The following is a 21,406-nucleotide window of genomic DNA, read 5'->3' as shown; positions in this document are numbered from 1 at the left end:
GAGGGTGCCCGAGTCGCAAACTCGGGTCTCTTAGCCTAGCGTTTTCTTCCATATTGATGTACTTTTCAGCTCTTTCCTATACATCATTTAAAGAGGCGGGGTGTCTTTTTGATATGGACTGTGAGAAGGGACCTTCTCTAAGGCCATTGATTAACCCCATGATGACTGCTTCGGTGGGCAGGTCTTGAATCTCCAAACATGCTTTGTTGAACCTTTCCATATAGGCCCGTAAGGACTCCCCGACCTCCTGTTTTATTCCCAGGAGACTTGGTGCATGCTTTACTTTGTCCTTCTGGATGGAGAACCTCATCAAGAACTTTCTTGAGAGGTCTTCAAAACTGGTAATTGACCTCGGAGGGAGGCTGTCGAACCACTTCATCGCTACTTTTGACAAGGTTGTCGGGAAAGCTTTGCATCGCGTAGCGTCAGAAGCGTCGGTCAGATACATCCGACTTTTAAAGTTGCTCAGATGATGCTTTGGATCGGTGGTTCCATCGTAGAGGTCCATATCGGGGCTTCTAAAGTTTCTCGGAACTTTTGCCCTCATTATGTCCTCGCTAAACGGATCTTTCTCTCCTAAGGGAGAATCTTCTCTATCGCCGTGGGAATTCCGACTTTTGAGGGAGGATTCTAACTTTAAGAGTTTTCTTTCTAACTCTTTTCGTCGCTCCATCTCCTCTTTTAGGTTCTTTTCAGCTTCCTTTTGTCGTTCCCATTCCTGTTCTAGCTGCTCGAGGCGGCTATGGATTAATCCCATAAGCTCACTAGCGTGGGAGGGTCCTTCTTTTTCTAATTCGCGCCCCTCCGAGGAGTTCACTTTCGGATTTTTGATTCCAGAGGTGCCTTCCCTATGTTGATCATTGGCTTCCTGGTGTGGGGTCTGATCTGCCTCATTGTTTCCAGTGTTCAAATTCTCTTGTTCGGAATCTGTCTCCACATGACCCTCTTCAGGGGATCTACCCGCCATCACTGGTTGATCTCTCGGGTCCCCGGCAACGGCGCCAATGTTACGGTGGGTAACCGGAGATTAATGGGCCGGATGGTGTTGGTTGGCCCAAACGTGTGAAGGAGGTGGCTTTCGAGTGGATCTGTTACTCGGTGTTCCTCCGTCCGACTTGTACGTGTGAAAGAATGGGGGGTGGTACCTGCAAAGACACTCCGATGCCTAAGTTAGCAAGAGTGTGAGCAGGTTAGAGAGTATTGGAACCTAGAGATACCTGAGAAGTGTCAGTGTATTTATAGTGGTGAACCAATAACCACCGTTGAAGTAGTGCCATTTTTCTAGGGTGTTAACCGCCCCTTTATCTTAGGGAAGTTAAGATATGGCTTGTGGAAGTGGTTAGAGGGTTTCTAGGAGCAGTTACTCATTCGAATGAGTGTTATCTGCCAGCTAATCCTCGTATCCGACTTCTTTGGAACAGGTCGTGTTCAGTACCGACTTCTGTGATGAAGGCTGGTACTGGATGGAGGGCCAACCCTTTGGGTTGGGTGTCTTTGCTTGGATCCTGGGCCCTATTTATTGGGCCAGGGTATGAACAATACTCCAACACAAATCTAGAAGTCTTAAACTCTTAATTGATTATTAATATGATTAGTTTATGAAATTAGATAAAATCAACTCTAAATTAAGGGATTATAATACCTCAAGTTCTCTCTATAATTAAATTATGATTTAATCTAATTTTATAAATTTATTATGTTAATAGTCAATTAAGATTTATAGATATGTGTTGGAGTGTCCTTAATTAATATATCACATTAACAGATTTTGACTCTATCAACAAATAATGACAAAAGAACTAATATGACTAATTTAAAATTTTTTTGATTAAAAATTTTTTTAAAAAATTAATTAAAAAAAATATTTTTTAAAGATAAATTTAACTATTTATTCATAATATATTAATACAAAATAGTGTGGCTAAAAGGCTCAAGGGTTGCTAGAACTTCAGGCTTGGGCTAAACTCGTGAAGTTGATGATTCCACCCTTTTATAGGAAAGAATATCAAGTTGGGCCACTGTTAATAACAAAGCCCAAACAACCAAGTTTGGAGATTAACTTAAAAATAAAAAATATCATTATTTTTTTTTTGTTGGTCCAATTTTGCTGACACTACAAAATTATAAACTTCAAATTTTTTTTCTTTTATTTTGCAAGTATTAACTGCGAAATTAAAAAATTTATTATATATTATTAATTTTATAACTAAAACATACCACATATTACTCTCTCATTATAATTGAAATTAAATATTTTCTTTCAAAATTAAAGAGTTTTCGTCTCTTTTCTTTTTCTTTCTCTATCTCTCTCATTCATTCACTCATTCTATCTCTTTTATATATCATTATCAATGACTATTTACAAATTTGACAATCAAAATATACAATATGACATTTTCTAATTACATTCAAATTAAATTAAAATATTAAAATTAAAATATATTTATATTATATATTATATTTATATATTACTAACTAATTTAATAACTAAAATGTGTCACATGACACTCTCTTATTAAAATTTAGAAAAAATATTTTTCTCCAAAATTAGTAAACCTCCTTTTTACATTCTCTTATCTATCTATCTCTTTTTTTTTTCTATTTTTTTCTATCATTGCCACTCTATATATAATTTATAATTTATATTTTATATTAATAATTTGACAAATCAAAATGTATCACCAGATATTTTTTATTATAATTAAAATAAAAATTTTTTTAGCTTTTAAAATTAACAAACTCCATCTCTTATTCTTCTTCTTTATCTTTCTCTCTCTTTTTTCTCATTCTCTATCTTTTTACCTTTCTGTTCTACAAAAAAACAAAATTAACAACATAATATAATTTTTAAAAAAATATTATTATATGCATATTTTTTTATTTGGTTTTAAATTTTTACTACTTATCTTTCTAATCTATATTTTTTCCTTCTTTTTCTTCAAATATTTATTACATATAATTTAGAGAAAATACTAATATTGTGATTAAAATTTAGAATCGAGATTCAATTGTTTTAAAAAAGATAAATTTGAGTTAATTTTATAACTATTAATATAAATTTTTTTATGCTAATAATATCTAATTATATTTTTATATATATAGAGAAAAAATATTACTTTTTAAATAGTAAGCATAAAAATTAATTATTTTTATTTGTGCAATTAACTTAACACCTAATCAAATATAAAAATATATACGTTAAATTCTTTTAAATTTTAGATAACGAATGTTAAAATTAATTATTAGTAAAAAATTAAACTCTTTCATATATAAATAATAACTAATCTACAAAATTTCTAGTTTTTTTAGCTGACGGAAACTTTTGTCTTCTACCACCTTTTTGTAAAAGGTGTTTAATGTTATAAATTTTTTGTGCTATAATATATATTATATAATATCAGGACCGACGTAAATTTAAAAAATTTATATTCTCATAATATTATTACGAATAAAAATACTAGTATTATATAAAATGGTAAATATTTGTATTTTAACGTAAGGTCGTAAATATAATTTTTTTTTATTTATTAAAAAAAAAACCGACATACCTGTTACCTAACGGGTACTTAATATAATATCTAAGTGATTGTTATGATGTCTAAAAATATTTGTCTAATTTATTAAAAATAATTAAAAATTAATATTTAATTTTAAAAGTATAAAAATAAATAATTATTAAATATTCAAATTTTATCATAAAATATAAATTAGATAAAAATTAAACACTAAATTATAGACATAATAAAATTTATCAAATATTTAAGTATTTAACAGAATCATGCTTTTTTTTTTCCCCTTTGATGTTGGACACAAAATCACGTTTAATAATGTTTCAACATGAACCTTAAGTTTATGCATGTATGTTATGATTTAATCAAAAGTAATTAAATTATGTTTTGGCCGAAACAAGCTTCATTCTTAATTTTAAGTTATGATTTAAGCTAAAGCAAGGAAAGTATCATTTGTCGTCTTTTTTAAGTTGTACCTCAATTTAATAAAGTATTATGTGGCCTAACCTCTCTCTATATATGTATAATGGATTTTTTTTGGAGAACAAATTTGAATTTTTTTTTCAACAAAAATATAAAATTTATTTTCACTTACGACATTTGATAAATATTGGAACTTAAAAAAATGGTGAATTTTTTTATATTTTTTTTGTTCTTTTGCTTCACGAGATAACATTAATCTGACAATCAAAAGAGAAAAGAAAAAGCAAAAGAAGTAAGGTGACAAAAAAAATGTATAGGACAAAATAAAAGTGTAACTTAAAAATTTACGTAAAGTTATTTTTATATAAAGTTGTTAGTTGAAAACCGTTAGACAGTAAATGGATCTAAAAATATTATTATTGGGTCAATAATATATATAATATCAAAAAATTATGCAAAAAATTATATAATGTAAGATCTATTACAAAAATATACCGATAAAAAATATACAAAAATTATTTTAGATATGGACAAAAGAATAATGTTTTGTTTAAATATAGGTGTTTAGAGTGTTTTACAGAGTTGTGAAGGTATTAGAAAGATAGTCCAACACGTTACCTGCGTGTTGCAATACGTTACCTGCGTGTTGGCAGACCATATCCTATAATTAGAATTTTCTATAAATCAAACAAGCTTTAAAGCAAATCACATGAAATTTCGGCAGAACTTCCCCTTAATTCAGAGACATCCATCAAATAAATATAAGAATTTTCACAGTGGAAACAGATGCAAGCATATATTAGAACAAACATAAATTGAATACCATATCAAATCCTAACCGTTCTAGTGCGCAGGCGCATCGACACGACCTTCTCACACTTCCGTCCTAAAATGCTATCCTAGGAAAAGTAAGTCGAACATAAAACTTAAATAATTGATTATAGTTATAGATAGAAAACCTACCTGAAACACGGATGCACAGACTATGGAAGAAACGAAATCCAATTAATCTCAAAGAAATAGCACCGTCCTAATAAAAAGGAAAATTTATTAAACTCACAAGGTAAAACTAATTAATTCAACAAACTACACAAAGTCATCCACCAATAATGTCAAACTCTCTTAATCTCACCCTACTTAACCTACATTAACTTAATTATAATTTCTATTTACCTTAAATTAACATAAGAAATCCTAATCACAACCTTCATTACCCTATTTTAATCAATAATTTGATAATAAAATACATAACAAAATCCTAAACTCACAAAAAAACTGAAAAACTAAAAATCACAAACCAACCCTAACCACAAACTCCATTGCCATAATTTAATCAATAATTTAGTAAAATACCTAATAAAATTCGAAAATCACAAAAAATTCTGAAAAACAGTAAAAAAAAAAACTATACTAAATCCTAATCACAAACTTCATTACACTAATTTAATCAATAATTTCATAAACTATTTAACAAAAAACCCTAAACTCACATAAAAATCTTAATAAAATTAAAAAACTATACCAAAAGTACCTTTGATGGTGGCGGTAGGATGCTGGCGGCGTGGTGGTACCAGTAGTGACAGCGACACCGACGGCAGTGGCCACCAAGAACAACAGCGACGTTCCCAACCTTTCCAGCGGTGGTCGACACCTCCAATGGCGAGAACGTCCAGCGGCGGCGGCCCTAGAGGCTCTGGTAGGTGACGACGACGCCGGCAACACCTCCTCTGACGACAGAACACGAGGGGAGAGAGAGAGAGAGAGAGAGAGAGAGAGAGAGAGAGAGAGAGAGAGAGAGAGAGAGAGAGAGAGAGAGAGAGAGAGAGAGAGAGAGAATTCGGACAAATGAAGGAGGAAGGGTTTGTGTTTAATTTTAAATCAATCTTACCATTGAATTTACCGTCGGAATAGTCTGACGGTAAATTGGTCTAACGCAGTGTTTCACTAAAGTGATTTACTGTCGGCAAAATCCGACAATAAAGTTGGCGGCAACAAAATCATATTTCACGCCACTAATCATCGTTGGATTTAGTGTCGGAATATAAAATCTGACGGTAAATATTTTGGAAAATCCAATCTATGTATCCGACGCAAAACCTTACGCTAAATCCGACAGTAATTTCGATGGTATTCAACGTTTTTTTGTAGTATATTATAGTCATTTAGTAGTGATTGTAGTGAGTTGAGAGTAAAAATAGAAAAAGAATAAAAGAAATAAGAAGGTTATTCTAGAGAAAAAATGGTATTTTTAGAAAAAAAATTTTAATTTTGACTAAAAAACAGAAATAAAATAAAATAAAATATTTGAAAAAAATAAAACTTAAATGTTAGGAACAAAATTAGAATTAATTAAAATACTAACAACAAAAATAATACTTTATTGCAACTGAGACTTTAGTTAAAGCGACAAATTATAGTGTTTCTTATATGCTACATTTGAGTTTAAAATTTAGAAGAATGATCCTAAATAGAAATTCTTAAGTATTGCGTGTATGAATATATAGCGTGGGCGAAATTTTGATATCATAATATTTAGGGGAAAAAAAGACTTTACCCATATCAATATAACACAAACCAAAGAGATTCATGTTCTCTCTGTTTACATTTTTCACAAAAGAAATATTTAAAAAAAAAAATACTAAAATGGTACTTCAAAGGTTATACCACTAACAAAAATAATGTAAAAAATTACGAACGAGAAATAAATTATTAAATAATTTAAAAATATGATAAAAATAATAAAAAATATCGTATTATTTTATAAGTCTCAACGAATTTGGCACTTAATAAATGTCTTATTTATTTAATTTTAATTTTTATAAAAATATTTGAATAATTATTTAAAAGATACATAAAAAAATTAAAGTAAAATTTAATCTCTAATTTTTTTTTAAAAAATGTAGTCATTCACAAAAAAATATTAAAAAATATTTACTTATGTAAAATTATTAAATTTTAAGTGTTTCACTTTTAGTAAAAAAATTATATCAAAATATAATTTTTAAAATTTTTTAAGTATATTTAATATTTAAATTATTTTTATTAGTAATATAAATTTTTGAATATTATTTTAATAGCTTATTTTTTAGGTGTTTTAAAACAAACTGTCTTTATGTTGTTTTAAATATGTATTTAGATATTTTTTTATGAAAAATATTAGACAATTAGTAAAATTTATTATTTTTTATCATAGTTAGTTATTAATTTTTAAAATATAAATTAAAATATATTATTAAATTATTAATCTAAAAAATTTAAACTAATAATTAAAAATAAGGGTAATTTACATAAATAAACCAACATTCATTCAATATTATGTATATCACCTAAAATAAAAAACGTAACGTGAATCATCCCAATCACATCTCTATGTAAATCGAAACATATAGATTAGATTTAGCTCTCTATATAAATCGAAACAGTCGGGTTCGATTTATACATATTTGCATGTTGTCATAGTAAATCTAATCATGCTGTTTCGATTTATACATACATGCATGTTGCCCTAATAAATCTAATCAGTCTGTTTAGATTTACTAGGATAGTATGCATGCATGCATAAATCGAAACAGTCTGATTAGATTTACGTTTCGATTTTCAATTTGTAATTTGAGAAAAATAATTAACATATTATATCAATAAAATTATCATAATTTATGAAATTAAGTATAAAAATTATTTCTTTAAAATATTGATACACTATATATACACATACATTAGGATTTTAAATAAATATTTTATTTATGAATATAGGTAATTTGTAGCATATTTATCAATTTTTTTTTTTTTTACATATTCTATTTACTGTGTAAACAAATTAAGATTGCTTATATCTCGTTTATACGGTAAACGAGATAAGATACGATTTTATTTGCCATTATCTCGTTTGCAAACGAGATAATAGAATTTTAAAAAAATACACATAACAAGATAAATTCATAGTTATCTTGTTTATATTGTAAACGAGATATATGAAGTTATAAATATAAAAATATAATTTTTGAACATAAGAAAATAATATTAATAATTTAATTTAGACCAATTTAAAAAATAAAAATTGATATATTTTGTTATTATTTAGATCAATTTTAATTAAATTATATCTTATCTATATTTTAAATTTTAAATTAATGACTTTTTCATATTTATTTGTACTAAACTATTTAAAATAGATAGTTTCAAATAACAGTAGATATAGACTGTATCAATATTTTAAGAAAATAATTTTTATACTTAATTTCATAAATAATGATAATTTTGTTGATATAATATGTTAATTATTTTTCTCAAATTATAAATTGGAAATCGAAACGTAAATCTAATTAGACTGTTTCGATTTATGCATGCATGCATACTATCTTAGTAAATCTAAATAGACTGATTAGATTTACCAGGACAACATGCATGCATGTATAAATTAAAACAGACTGATTAAATTTACTATCACAACATGCAAATATGTATAAATTGAACTAGACTGTTTCGATTTATATAGAGAACTAAATCTAGTCTATCTATTTTGATTTGTATAGAAATGTGATTGAAATGATTCACGTTATATTTTTTATTTTAGATGATATACATAATATTAGATGAATGTTGGTTTATTCATGTGAATTACCCTAAAAATAACGACAGAAATAATAAATTTGGATGGTTGTTTTAGTTTTTTTCTTTCTCCATTTTTATATATATTTATGTTATTAGTACTTTAGTAGTGATGGGAGACACCTTTTCTTTGTTCCCAGCGTAGAGATGGTGACTTAGCCTTACTCGTACTGACGAGTGACGAGCACCGCTTAATAATTTTTTTTTTAACTCATTCATGCATCCAACCCATCCCTGTTGCAAAATTTGAAGTTCAATTAAAAGCTTATCCGTACCAAACCCCTTTCCAAGTAAGGAAGAGACAATGTAAAAGCCTATCCAGTTGCCATTTGTGTGAGATCTTTTACACTAGAAACAACTAAGCATAACACACTGCTTATCACGGACACGTAGTTAGTTAGAGTGACATCACATTCTTTCTTTCTTTGAATTTTAGTTAGGAAAAGTTTAGGGCCACCCACTTTGTTAAATTTTGACCAGCATGTAACTAATAAAGAAAAATGAATCATTGAATAAAATTTCACACCATTAAAATCATCATTAATAACTATTTGATGACTACAAATCACAAAAGTTATTGCTCCCTAACATTCCTCTTTTAGTTATTGAATAATTGTTACTAGAAAAGGTATTATCTTTAGGCCCTTTGTTGAATTTTCGATATACTTTAGGGAAATTGCTTCAAATAGTTGAATATTTATTTGTGTTTTTTTTTTCTAAATAAAAAATGTATATCTATACATTAGGCTATATTTATGTATAGTTTGAGACATAAACACAAATATATAAATATTAAAACTATAGACATAATGATAAATATAATTTTTTAATTTGTTTGATAAGTAAATACAAGACCCAATAATAAATGAAATCTTCATAAAATATAAATATTGTGTTTATCAATAAATATTATTATACCACTATTATCATTACTACTTTTTATCTGTCACTGTCTAAACAACCACCTTTACTTTTAAAATAAATTAAATATACAATTTGTTTTTTGAAAAAACAAAGAATACTCCCTCAGCAAACAATTCAATCCATTTAACTCCAACAATACTAAAGTCTTCCTTCCATCTTCAGTTCAAAGATCCACTAGCAAGGCTAGTAACTATTGTTATAATTTCAAGCTCGAAGATAACAAAATTGATAAAACTCTTAAATAAAAAATGGTAAATTTAAAAGTTGATAGTATTAGAAACGATGGTAGATGCGATAGAGAGTAACAACAATGGCAGATTTAGATATAAACGTAGGCAGATGCAACAAGAAGTAGAAGAGGCAGAGGAATAATCAAAAAAGAAGAAGAAAAGAAGAATAGATGAAAATGAAGAGGAGAAAGAAAAAAAAAAAGATTTAGCTATTTTAGAAGAGGAATAGATCAAGATGAAGAAGAAGAAAAAAATAGAAGTGAGGAGATGGAGGATTTGAAACTTACTGAGAAGGATCAAGCGAGAGAAAATGAAGTAGGAAGGAGGGTAGTGTTAGAAATTTTATAAATTTAATAAAGATAAAATTGTCTAAAAAAATAGTATAATCTGTGTCTACCTTTAAAAATCTACGTCTTACCATTTTAAAGAGACATAAATTATGTCTTTAGTATGTAAGTGTAGTCTTTATAAATTTATGTCTTATATATTGTTTGCAAACCAAAATACGTGGAGTACAAAAAAAGTAGGAATTTAAAAGAGAAAAAAACCACATTGTAAACAAAAAAATTTCATATGCCATGTCAGCAAGCTGTTGGTGTGCCAGCATGACAGGAATCAGTCCACTTCAATTTTTCGATAATCAGTGATGGATGGAACTATCTAAGGGACTACTATGAGTCTTGGAATGTAACTTCGAGGACAAAATTGAGTAACTATTAATTTCAGGGACCATTTCAAGTCTCGAGTGCAATTTCAGGAGCACTTTGAGACTTAACTCAAAAAATATCTCGTTGTCAGTATAAACGAGATATGATATTTGTAGTATAATTTGTATCGATTTAAAATATAAAATGATATAATTTATGGTAAAATATTATTTTGATCCTGAAAGTTTGGGTCAAATTTTAATTTGGTCTATAACATTTTTAACGTCCTATTTTAGTTCCAAAAACTTTCAAATGTTCTATTTCAATCCCAAAAAAATATTAAGCAAATCCAACGTTATCCCACTATTAAATTTAACATAAACAATTTGCATATTCAAGAGTCAATAGCATTCGATTTTAGTATATAAGTAAAATTCGATCCACCAACGATTAATGATATAAAAGTTTTTCCTTTAATTCTGAAGTATTGATGATTGATTGTTAGAATTTGGAGTTTTCTACAAAAAGAAAATTGAGGAGAAAAAGTATTATAAGAAAATTTCGGTTATATTTTTTAACACATGGAAGAAGATATGACTTAACTAGTAACGTTATTAACGTCTATGTTACTCATTCTGTTAACTATTAGTGTCAATTTTAACAGTAAGATCACATTAAATCTTGTTTAAAATTTTTTAAGACTAAAATAAAATATTTAAAACGTTAGAGATTAAAGTAAAATTTGGCCCAAATTTAACTAAAATAATAAATACTTTATCCTATAATTTATTATGATCTAAATTACATAGATTTGATTTTATTTTTGAATTAGTCTAATTTTATTTTTTAATCTAGTCCAATTTGATTCAAATGACCGCTATTTGCTTGTGGTTTAGATTTCATTGTTTAATATATGGATTAATAAAATATTTATTTTATTTAAATTTAATTATTTTATTAATTTTTATAATTTTATCAAAATTTTAATTAAATTTTTTAAATTTAAAAATTTGTAATTGAATTTTTATACTAAATTAAGACTTTAAATTAGGATCTTTCTAACCTTTTTGTTTAAAAAAAATACAAATTTTAACATAATTAGTTTTGTATTTGATATATGTTAAATCATAAAATATTGTAAAATAAATATTTTAAGATTATCTTAATCTTTTTAAAAAGATAAATAATAAAAATTTAAATACATTGTTTTGTTTTATATAAAAATTTAATTACAAGCTTTTTAAATCATAAGAATCTAATTAAAAATTAAAAAATTACATAAATAAATAAAAAATAAATTAATTTTATCTAATTACAACTTTTTAAAAATCACTACAAAATAAGGAATGAATCCATTTAAAATTTCAAAAATCATAAGAGCTGTCTTTTGTTTTTAAATAAAAAATATAAACGTATACAAAATATTTTTATTTTGTAAGATTAATTATTATACAATAAAATTTTATAATACTATTTTTTTTAAAAGTTGTAATTGAGTAAAATTAATTTTTTTAAACTTATTTATGCAATATATTTTGGTAAAATTATAAACATTAATAGAATAATTAAAATTTTAAAAGATTTTTAAGTGTACCGTCATATCGGTGTATCAGTAATTTTTAACCGTTGATCTTAATTATAATACAGTGATATGGCAGTACACTTGAAAATTTTTCTAAAATTTTTATTGCCACACGGGATGTTTCCGATCATCTAGCCAATTTGCCAAGGGAGCAGCTGGCCAGCTGCAAGGAAGGCACGATTCAGTCTCACGCTCAAGGGAGGGGGAAATGTAGGTTTGAAATTCGGGTCGGGTTCGGACATATGGCTTGTGTTTTGAGTCTGGGCTAGGTTGGTGGCCCGGGTCTCTGACCAAAAAAGGGAAGGGTTACAACTTACTACATTATAGACTATAGTTTCGAAAACCGGATTGAATTACCGGTCGGACCGGTCCAACTACGAACCGACAACATTAACGGTTCGGTTAGATATGTAAAACCGTTGATAAAAAATCGGTGAAAAACTGTTGAAGCGGCCGGGAACCTGCCCGTCGGACCGAATTAGAACCCGGCCGGTTTACACAAAAACGGAAGCTCCTCCGTTTCTTTTTCCCTTTCTTTCTTTCGTTCCGAAGGAAATCACAGAAACTCAGCCAAAAAACACCTAGCACTGTAAGCCTACACCACCGCCGCAAGGAGTGGCATACTGCCGCCGTCGGTCGCACTCAAAGTTCGCCGTCCGTCCGTCTATCTAGCTTCCCTCGGGCTCCAAGTCTTCAACCCCTGTTCGCTGTCACCGATCGCAGCTGCTTCCTCGAGCTCGGCGTCCGTCGTCTTTGTCTGCTCAGCCGCGCTTCCGCCGCCGTTTGTTTGCCGTTCACGTTCGCATTTTCGTTCAGCCGTCGTCTTCGTTCGCATTCTTCGCCGTTCACGTTCGCTCGGCGTTCACCGTTCGCGTTCCCTCGCCGTTCACCGTTCGAGTTCGCATTCGCGTTCGTCTGGAAGCCACGTTGCTCTGCTTCAAACTCTGCGACCAACCCGCGCGCTCCACCTAGCCGTCGAACTGCTCCCTTTTGTCGCCGTCGTGAGTTCCCTAAATCCGCCACCAGACAATAGACTCACACAACACCAATACTCTGCTTCAAACTCTGCAACTTCTGATTTCTATTACAACAAGTAACTATTTGATTTGGTAGTGGTTTGGATTTTTTCATAGACTGAATTAAAGTAGACAATAGTTATATTCTCTTCTCTATCACATTGATATTAAGCTTTGAATTCTCTTATTTCGTTTTAATTTTACGGCACTCAACATGTTTGATGAAATGCTTTAACCATATTTCTGGTTGGTTTTATAATTTCTAGCTTTTAGAAACTTAGTAAGTTGATTGCATGTGAAATTAGAATAATTGTTAGGAAATTTTAGCTGCACAAATAGCATCTTTGCAGAAAACATATTAGCATGATGATTCCACTTGCATTAGTGTTCTTCTGGTAAATTTTAACTGTTATTGTGAACTTGTTAATTTGCTAATTGTTCTTGTGTTGTTGTTCTGTTGTTCTTTTGTTATTTTTAATTATTTATTTTTGTTTTTGTTGTGATTTTCTGTTCTTGAACTTGTTAAGTTGATAATTTGCTAAATTGTTGGGCTGCAGTTGTTTTAATTTGCTAAATTGTTAGGTTGCTGCGATTTAATTTGTTGGATTTTCTATTTAGGTCTTGTTCTTGTTTATTTGCTAAATTGTTGTTGTGTATCTATTGTTGTCTTTGAGATTATTGCTGGATATTGGTGATCATTGATTTATTATATGCTTCATGTTTTCATTGTTTTCATTGTTTTGTTGATTGTTTGTTTTGTTTCGGAAATCAATTTTTTGTGATCAATGCTCAAACTCTGAATGCTGTTCTGCTGGTTTTGCTGTGTTTGTTTTGTTTCAGAAATCAATTTTTTGTGATCAATGCTCAAACTCTGAATGTTGTTCTGCTGTTTTTGTTTTGTTTCAAAAATCAATTTTTTGTGATCAATGCTCATACTCTGAATGTTGTTCTGTTTTGTTTTAAGGCTGTGTTTGGAAGAGGTGATTGATTTCTGAGTGTTGTTTTGTTTTTGTTTTAAGGCTGTGTGTTGTGTTCAATTTTCATCTTGTAGGAAATTCTTTGAGGTATATAAGAATTAAGAAGGAAGACTATTTCAACGGTATTACTCTGTTGATTCTAGTCTGCTACAAGCTTGAACATAGAATTGAAGAGAGAAACTTTTTATTATTTCATCATTGGCCTATTTTTGGCATTGCATATCATTGTAGTTTGTTTATTCATAGAACTAGTTGTTTATGATCCCCTTTTGAAGTAAAAAAATGCAGTAAAAGAGTGTTTAGAACCAGTTGCTTTATTCATTGAATTTTTATAGAATCAGGTGTTTATTATAAAATGGTTTTTCCGGTTGAACTACTGTTGAACCAGTTGAACCAATGAACCAGTGAACCAATAACTAGAGCGGTTTAATGATCGGTCCAGTTTTCAGAACCTTAGTTACAAGTTGCAAAGCTACAATCCTAGTGACCGCATCTGAAGGAATAAAAGCTTCTAGTTCTAACTATTAAGTATTAACATTTAAATCACCTCTTAAAGAGGGAAGAACAAAAGCGTTGAAGCTGCTGCGAGGAGAGATGGCGAATTACATACTGGGCTGACCCAAAGCTTCTGGTAGTGTAGTGAGCATTTGATCGGTAATGTTGTGCTTATTATGTGAATCATCTTTCTTTGAATAGAGAATGTTAAGGTTTGATCTTATGTTAGATTTTGGAATGTTGAACTTCCATCATGGAAATAACAAGGAATTGCTAGTTATATAACTTAGTTCTGATCTCACTGTAAAAGCAAATCAATTTCATTTGGTGGCTCCTTGATGATGATGATTCCAAGATTTCTAATATTGCCTAATACCCTCTGTTTTGTTGAGGTATACATGATTGGTGTGTTCTGATTGTGAATTATACATATGCTAACTGTCAAGTTCTTAAGTATGAATTGTAAATTTGACTAATTAAAATGAGGTATCACATTTAGGTACATTTGTTTGTTTGTTTGGAATTTTAACTGGAATCCTCCCCAAGTTAGAATTTGTTTTTGCAAAGGTTCAGACTAGTGCTTCACGCTTGTTTGACACCCCTATCTGCCCTTGCCGCGCTGCCACTGTTTATAAAAGAAGTGGCATAATATTAGTATTAAGTGAAATAAGAGAGTGCCCCAAGAGACTAGGTTCCATACTACAAAGAAGAAGCTCACTCAAAATGACAAGGCATTTGGCTTCCTACATGTTGCGCTCAGCTTCAGCGTGTACAAGTAGGATTAGACATCCATTTGCTGCTGCTTCTTTCTGCACTGATACTTCAACTTCGAGCTCCAGGGTCAAGATCTTTGACCGCCAACTCAAGCGTAAACAGGTCTTGTCACCCTCCCCCTTTTTATTAATAGAAGTAATTCCATACTCAAATTATTTCAAATGCTTTTTGATCTGGTTGATTGGTGCAGCGAGACCGAGCTGCGTGGTTGATGCCCTCAAATTCTGACGACCCTTTCCTTAATACTGTTGCTCATAATCTCCTCGATCGCTTGCAAGTATAGGAGCCAACTACTAATGACTTTTCCATCTCTATCATACAATACAGATGGCTTCTTTCCCCAATTTTATTTATTTTATTTTATTTTTTCAGGATTGTAAGAAGACCTTCCCTACTGCATTGTGTTTGGGAGGCTCCTTGCTACCAGTCACCCGCTCGCTCTACACCCAGCGTAAGTGCATTCATCAAGCACATCGTTCATCCATCGTATGACACGGTCATGTGTCCCCTAGACTGCGTTTGGTTCTGAAAAGGAAAAGACAAGACACTGAAAACAAGACACAAAAGACAGAGACACAAAAATTAGTGTTCTTGTATTTTGTTTGATGATAAACTAGAACAAATTATAAATATCTAATTTATTCTCATTTTTTCCATTCAAAAAATTTGGGAAGAAAAATATAATAATAAAAAATATAATTATGAAAAATTAACAAAAACAATGAAAGAAAAATGAAAAATAAGTTGCGTCTCTTTATAGTGTTTTTGTGTCTTTCCTGTCAGAAAGGACACAAAATACACTAATTCAGTATCTTTAGGCACAATATCTCTATCCATATCTCATCTGCTAAACACAATTTTGTGTCTCTGTGTTCCTGTCTCAGGGTAAACAAACACGGCCCTATTTCCTACTTGTAAAATTATATTTGCCAACTTTTAACTGGCTAGTATATGGACAATGCTATAACGCAGTGCAATGATACATGATTGATCTCAGGTACCATAGAAAAGCTTATTGTTATGGATGCATCCTATGAAATGGTACAGCTGTGTAAAAATGCTGAGGATGCCTCTAACAATGATAACATTGAGACATTGTATGTGGTTGCTGATGAAGAATTTTTGCCAATCAAAGAAAGGTGCCACATGGAGTCAGATTTACTCTCATGTAACTCTAACTTTTCACGTGATATTTATGTTGTGATTGTTCACTTGATATTGATTAACTTCTAAATTTTCTTTTTGATTCGTTGTATATTCTTTGCAGCTCTGTGGATTTGGTTATTAGCTGCTTGGGACTACACTGGACAAATGATCTGCCAGGAGCAATGATACAGGTACATGCTCTAATTCAATTGTTGTGATTAACGTGATTATTAGCTCAGTTTATAATGAGGATGAGGTTAAAATTTTCTAGTGTTGTCCCTGAAAGAGTTCTCTGAAACATCAAAGCAACAATTATTTTTGGGTTTTATACCTCTGAGGGTTTCTTGGGTAGGTGATAGAATAACTCCAATATATAGAAGTTACAGATTGTATTATGATGATTCTGAGTAAATAGGTGCTTTGTTTTTTGTTTTTTGTTTTTTTTGTTTTTTGTTTTTGTTTTTTTTTGTTTTTGTTTTTGTTTTTGTTTTTTTTTTTGGGATAAAAGAATGGATGAACGATACAAGATGAAGGGAGAATAAGAGATCCTTTTAAACAAATAAAATAAGTAACAAAATGAGTAAACAGGCTTATTGTAAGCCATATTTCTCTATCTGTTTCCTCATTGTCTAAACTCTAGTATCCACACTAATCACTCGGCTAGACCCAGACTTTGATAAAAGGCTATGTTTCTTATCTTTTCTTCATGAGTCAATTTCAATTCTATTTGAAGGAAACATGGTTAGAGGCCTGTGACTATTAATCAATTTCACCTCTTATATGTTCATGCATATTTATTTATTTAAATTATTGAACATTTGCCAAAGATTGGGAATATAAGAATGAAAAGAATACAATATGTTACATAGAACAATTAATATGGAAGGGAAGGCTTTCTACAGTTTGAGAAATCATGCATCCTCCTTACTATGTTGCTTCATAAATGTGACAGAGAAGCATATGGCAAATAGTTGTAGCTACCGCAACCCCCATTCTGCAATTCTAAAAGGTTTGAGGGTGAGAGACATAAGAGATAGGAGAGTAGGGGGAGAGAAAAGAAAGAAATTGTGGGAGAGAAGAGAAAACATGACAAAAGGGAATCCTCATTAGCTGTAATGTAAAGGGCTTTCTACAGTCGTGTTATTTGGATGATAACTTGATCATAATTCTATAAGCAGTACGCTGAAAACTTGCATGTGCTTATCAACTTTTGCTTATCTAAATTCTAAATTGTCGGTTTTAAAATCCTTTATTGTTATTCTGATGTACATTTTTATCTTTTGCAGTCTAGATTGGCGCTGAAACCTGATGGCCTATTTTTAGCAGCTATTCTTGGTGGAGAAACCTTAAAGTGACTGTTATTTAATTTCTAGAAAGTTCTTTGGCAAGCCAATATGTTGGAGCATTTTTGTGATACTTTTTCTATCACCAGGGAACTAAGAATAGCTTGTACTGTAGCACAAATGGAGCGTGAAGGAGGGATCAGTCCCAGAGTATCACCATTGGCTCAGGCATGTGTTATTACCAAACTGTTATAGTATTTATTTTGTACTTAAGATCTGCTTTATTTTGAACGATGGCAACTATGCAATGGTATTTCTTCTGAATAGATTGTGTTTCTTTGGTGCTAATTCTTGTCAGGTACCACTATTCCAATAATGTTGATGGTTTTATTTGAAATTAATTCTTAATCATGTTTGGTGGTTAGTTTTAAGCAAGTCCTGCTGAATAGTATGTGTTTCTTTGTTGCAGTGTTCCGATTGTATTGTTGATTTTGATTAAATTAATTCTTAATCATTGTTGGTGTTGGTAATAAGGAATTTTGTTTGTTTATCACTTCTCGCATACATTAGTCTTGTCTTGCATACCATTCTAAGATCTGTTGGTTAAGGTGGCTAGTTCTGACATTGATGCCTGTGATGTAGAGTTGTATCATTCCCTGCCCCCCACCTCCTTTTTCTCCCTGGCGGAGAAAAAGAGGAAAAAGAGAGAGAGAAAAAAAGCACCCAAAAAGCATAGAGTAAAGCTGGAACTGACAAGACTTTTTGTGCTCCAATTTTAGGTTCGAGATGCTGGAAATCTTTTGACAAGGGCGGGTTTCACCCTTCCTGGTGTTGATGTTGATGAATATACAGTTAAATATGAAAGTGGTGAGAGCTCTTCCCAGTTTGAAATTGCAATTTTCATTGATGACGAAACAAGAAGCTACTTGCTGGCATATGAACATTCGTGACTTTTATCGCATACCATATCATTGAACTCCAATTTAATATTTCCCTTATCTTCTGTTATGCATAATTTTCAGCTATACATGGCCATATTACCAATATTTTGTGTTGCTCTGGATAAGTCACTGCATGGGTTTTTAATTATTTTTCTGAAAGTCCATATCCACATATGAGCCCTTAAAATGTAATCCCTTTTTAATGGTTGTCTATGGTCTTTCTTCGTCGATTCCTTTACTTGTCAAGTATGCACCATTTTGTTTACTTTGAATTAGGTTATTTCCCCAACAAATAGCACCAGTGGATGTTGTACTAGTTTTTTAAACCATCTAGGTCGATGTCATTGAGTTATCCCAATTAGTTAATTTACCAGAATATACAGTAACACACCAGGAGCCAACAATCTTTTCTTGCAACTGAGAATGATGATTTGAGGAAAGTGAATAGTTGATGTTCGTGATGCTAATAACTAAAAGCTATAGAACAGAATCTTCTCATTTATTTGATCTATTCTAATCATTGTTAGTTTATAATGAGTTGTTTAGTATATTGCTTGCTTCCATAAACTTGTACCTTCTGCAATTGATTTTTTGCATTGGTGGCTTTTGTTTCTCTGGTGCAGCCTTGGAGCTTATAGAACATTTACGAGCAATGGGTGAAACAAACTCTCTTTTTCAAATGAATACTGTAACGCTTTCCTTTCCTTTCACAACAATGATTATTTAGTGTATTTAAATTAAATATACTCAACAAATTTTGAACCTTGGGATGCTGATTGAAACAGATCTTAAAGAGGGACACTGCCTTAGCAACTGCAGCTATTTATGATTCAATGTTTGCTGAAGAAGATGGCACAGTACCTGCAACCTTCCAGGTAATCAAATAGAAATGCGATTTGAGCTTAACAAAATCATTAGTGTCTATCAAAACTCGAATTAGTGTGTTGTTTCCAGACTCTGATGGTCAAGCAGTAAGGAGAGAGTTTCAAAGCTTTTGAGTTCCATCCAAGTTTTCTTTAATACATATATTATCCTTCTTTGTGATGGAAGCCTGAAATCGTTGAATTATATAGAAAATAGATGTGTTGAAAGATTTAGTGGAATTCTATGTGGTATGACTCTTCTCTATTGGGGAGATTGATGTGCACTGCTAGTCCCATTCTGATGCCAATTCTGATTTCCTCCAATACCTAAATGTCGGCAAATAAGAGATGAATCTGAAGAGTGTTGATATTGGATTAGTGTTTCGACGGACGCTTCAATTCGAGCAACAATGCTCATTGTTTTCTGTATCCATTTGCTGTAGGAGTCCAATCAATCTGGCTTAAGACTTTCTTACCTTGCTATCAATTCAGAATTTACAGAATGAAAGCTCCAAATGGAGCACCCAAGAGAGAAATACTGAAACATCAACCGATGTGATAGATGTTCAGTGCCAACTACATAAAATCAAAACTGAAATGAACTAGGTATTGAGATATGGAAAGTATAATAGGAGTATGTGTGAGGAGTATTGGTGGTGTGTGTAAAAGGTATTTGTCGGAGCTAAACACTGACTGAAACAGAAAAAAGAAGCTCTAACTAGCACCATCAAGAGCAACATCTCACCTTAAAAAAAATATGGTTTAATTACTCTGTTGGTCTCTATAGTTTCGTGAAATTTTCAATTAGGTCTCTATACTTTTTTTCTTTTTAATTGGGTTTCTGCACCAATTTTTTTTTTCAATTAAGTTCCTCTTAGTAGTAATTGGCTTAATTTTATAGGGACCCAATTAAAAAAAAAATTGGTACAGGAACCTAAATAAAAGGAAAAAAAAGTGTAGGGACTCAATTAAAAAAAAAATTTGGTGTAATGACTCAATTAAAAGAAAAAAAAATATAGGGACCTAATTGAAAATTTTGCGAAACTATAGGGACCAGTAGAGTAATTAAACCAAAAAATATTAATAAAGTCCTCCAGGATAGCAAATGTATGACACATTATCTTCAAATTAGTCCTTATGATTAGGGTAGAAGGTCTTAATTTGAACTAACTTGTCCACTTTGTTATCTTAGAGGACATTGGTACTTTTTTTTTTAGAGACTAATCTGTCCGAAATGTAAATCTTCAAGGGTTTATTTGTCACTTTACTCAAAGGAAAACTTGAGAGGAGTCATAGTTTCCAATGATGGAAGTTGGAATTGGCCACCTTGAGAATCTTGTGGCTTTGTTTTCACTATCAGCCACTTGCTCCTCATTTCTAACACACACATGCATCACTTGCCACTCATTTGTTATTTTACCTCATTGTCCTCTTGCATTCATAACAACTAACAACAATTTTGTTTCTACTATTGTGATTTTGTAGGTGATTTACATGACGGGGTGGAAGGAACATCCTTCTCAACAGAAAGCAAAAACAAGGGGATCAGCCACTATATCTTTTAAGGATATTCAGAAGCAATTTGGAAACCATAGTTGAGTATGTGCGTGTATACCATTGTCATACAGTGAAATAAAGGGGAATAGATTATTTTATTATTCCAAATGATGAGGCATGAAGTGTGACATTGTATGGATCATGGCCACATTACGAAATGGATCATCTACTTTGATTTTAACTTTTAAGTGACATTATAAATACTCATCATTCAAACATGGCTTCTTCATGCACATGCTAATTATTTTATTATAGATATTATATAATATTTATTAAATTTAACTTTTAAAAATAACATTTTATTAATTTATTATATAAAATTTATAAAATTATATATACTAATTATATGTTTGATAGATTCGATTTGACTTAATTTATTTTAAGTTAATTTAGGATCCGATATTTACAACGGACCCAATAAAATATTTAAA

General features: G+C 30.7%; 1 protein-coding gene across 6 annotated transcripts; it reads left to right on the top strand.

Annotated features, from left to right (window-relative positions):
- The first annotated feature begins 12,442 nt into the window (after positions 1 to 12,442).
- On the top strand, positions 12,443 to 21,193 carry LOC107638280 (S-adenosyl-L-methionine-dependent methyltransferases superfamily protein). Of its 6 annotated transcripts, none has more exons than XM_016341480.3 (12): positions 12,443 to 13,016; positions 14,911 to 15,287; positions 15,376 to 15,462; positions 15,558 to 15,636; positions 16,183 to 16,324; positions 16,453 to 16,522; positions 17,618 to 17,682; positions 17,764 to 17,842; positions 18,394 to 18,481; positions 19,179 to 19,243; positions 19,341 to 19,430; positions 20,904 to 21,193. In XM_016341480.3, exons 2-12 carry the CDS (start codon positions 15,135 to 15,137, stop codon positions 21,015 to 21,017), a joined length of 1,032 nt encoding a protein of 343 aa, XP_016196966.1. In that variant the 5' UTR covers positions 12,443 to 13,016; positions 14,911 to 15,134; the 3' UTR covers positions 21,018 to 21,193. The 6 variants fall into 6 exon arrangements, with proteins under 6 accessions (XP_016196966.1, XP_016196963.1, XP_088339776.1 ...); XM_016341477.3 differs by having other exon boundaries at positions 12,446 to 12,924; XM_088483650.1 differs by having other exon boundaries at positions 12,472 to 13,016; positions 14,979 to 15,287.
- Positions 21,194 to 21,406: the final 213 nt, after the last annotated feature.

Source organism: Arachis ipaensis, chromosome B4 (assembly GCF_059453495.1).
Source record: "Arachis ipaensis isolate K30076 ecotype BB chromosome B4, ASM5945349v1, whole genome shotgun sequence".
In the NCBI taxonomy this organism is placed as follows: Eukaryota; Viridiplantae; Streptophyta; class Magnoliopsida; order Fabales; family Fabaceae; genus Arachis; species Arachis ipaensis.
This window is presented reverse-complemented; position numbering and strand designations above follow the sequence as displayed.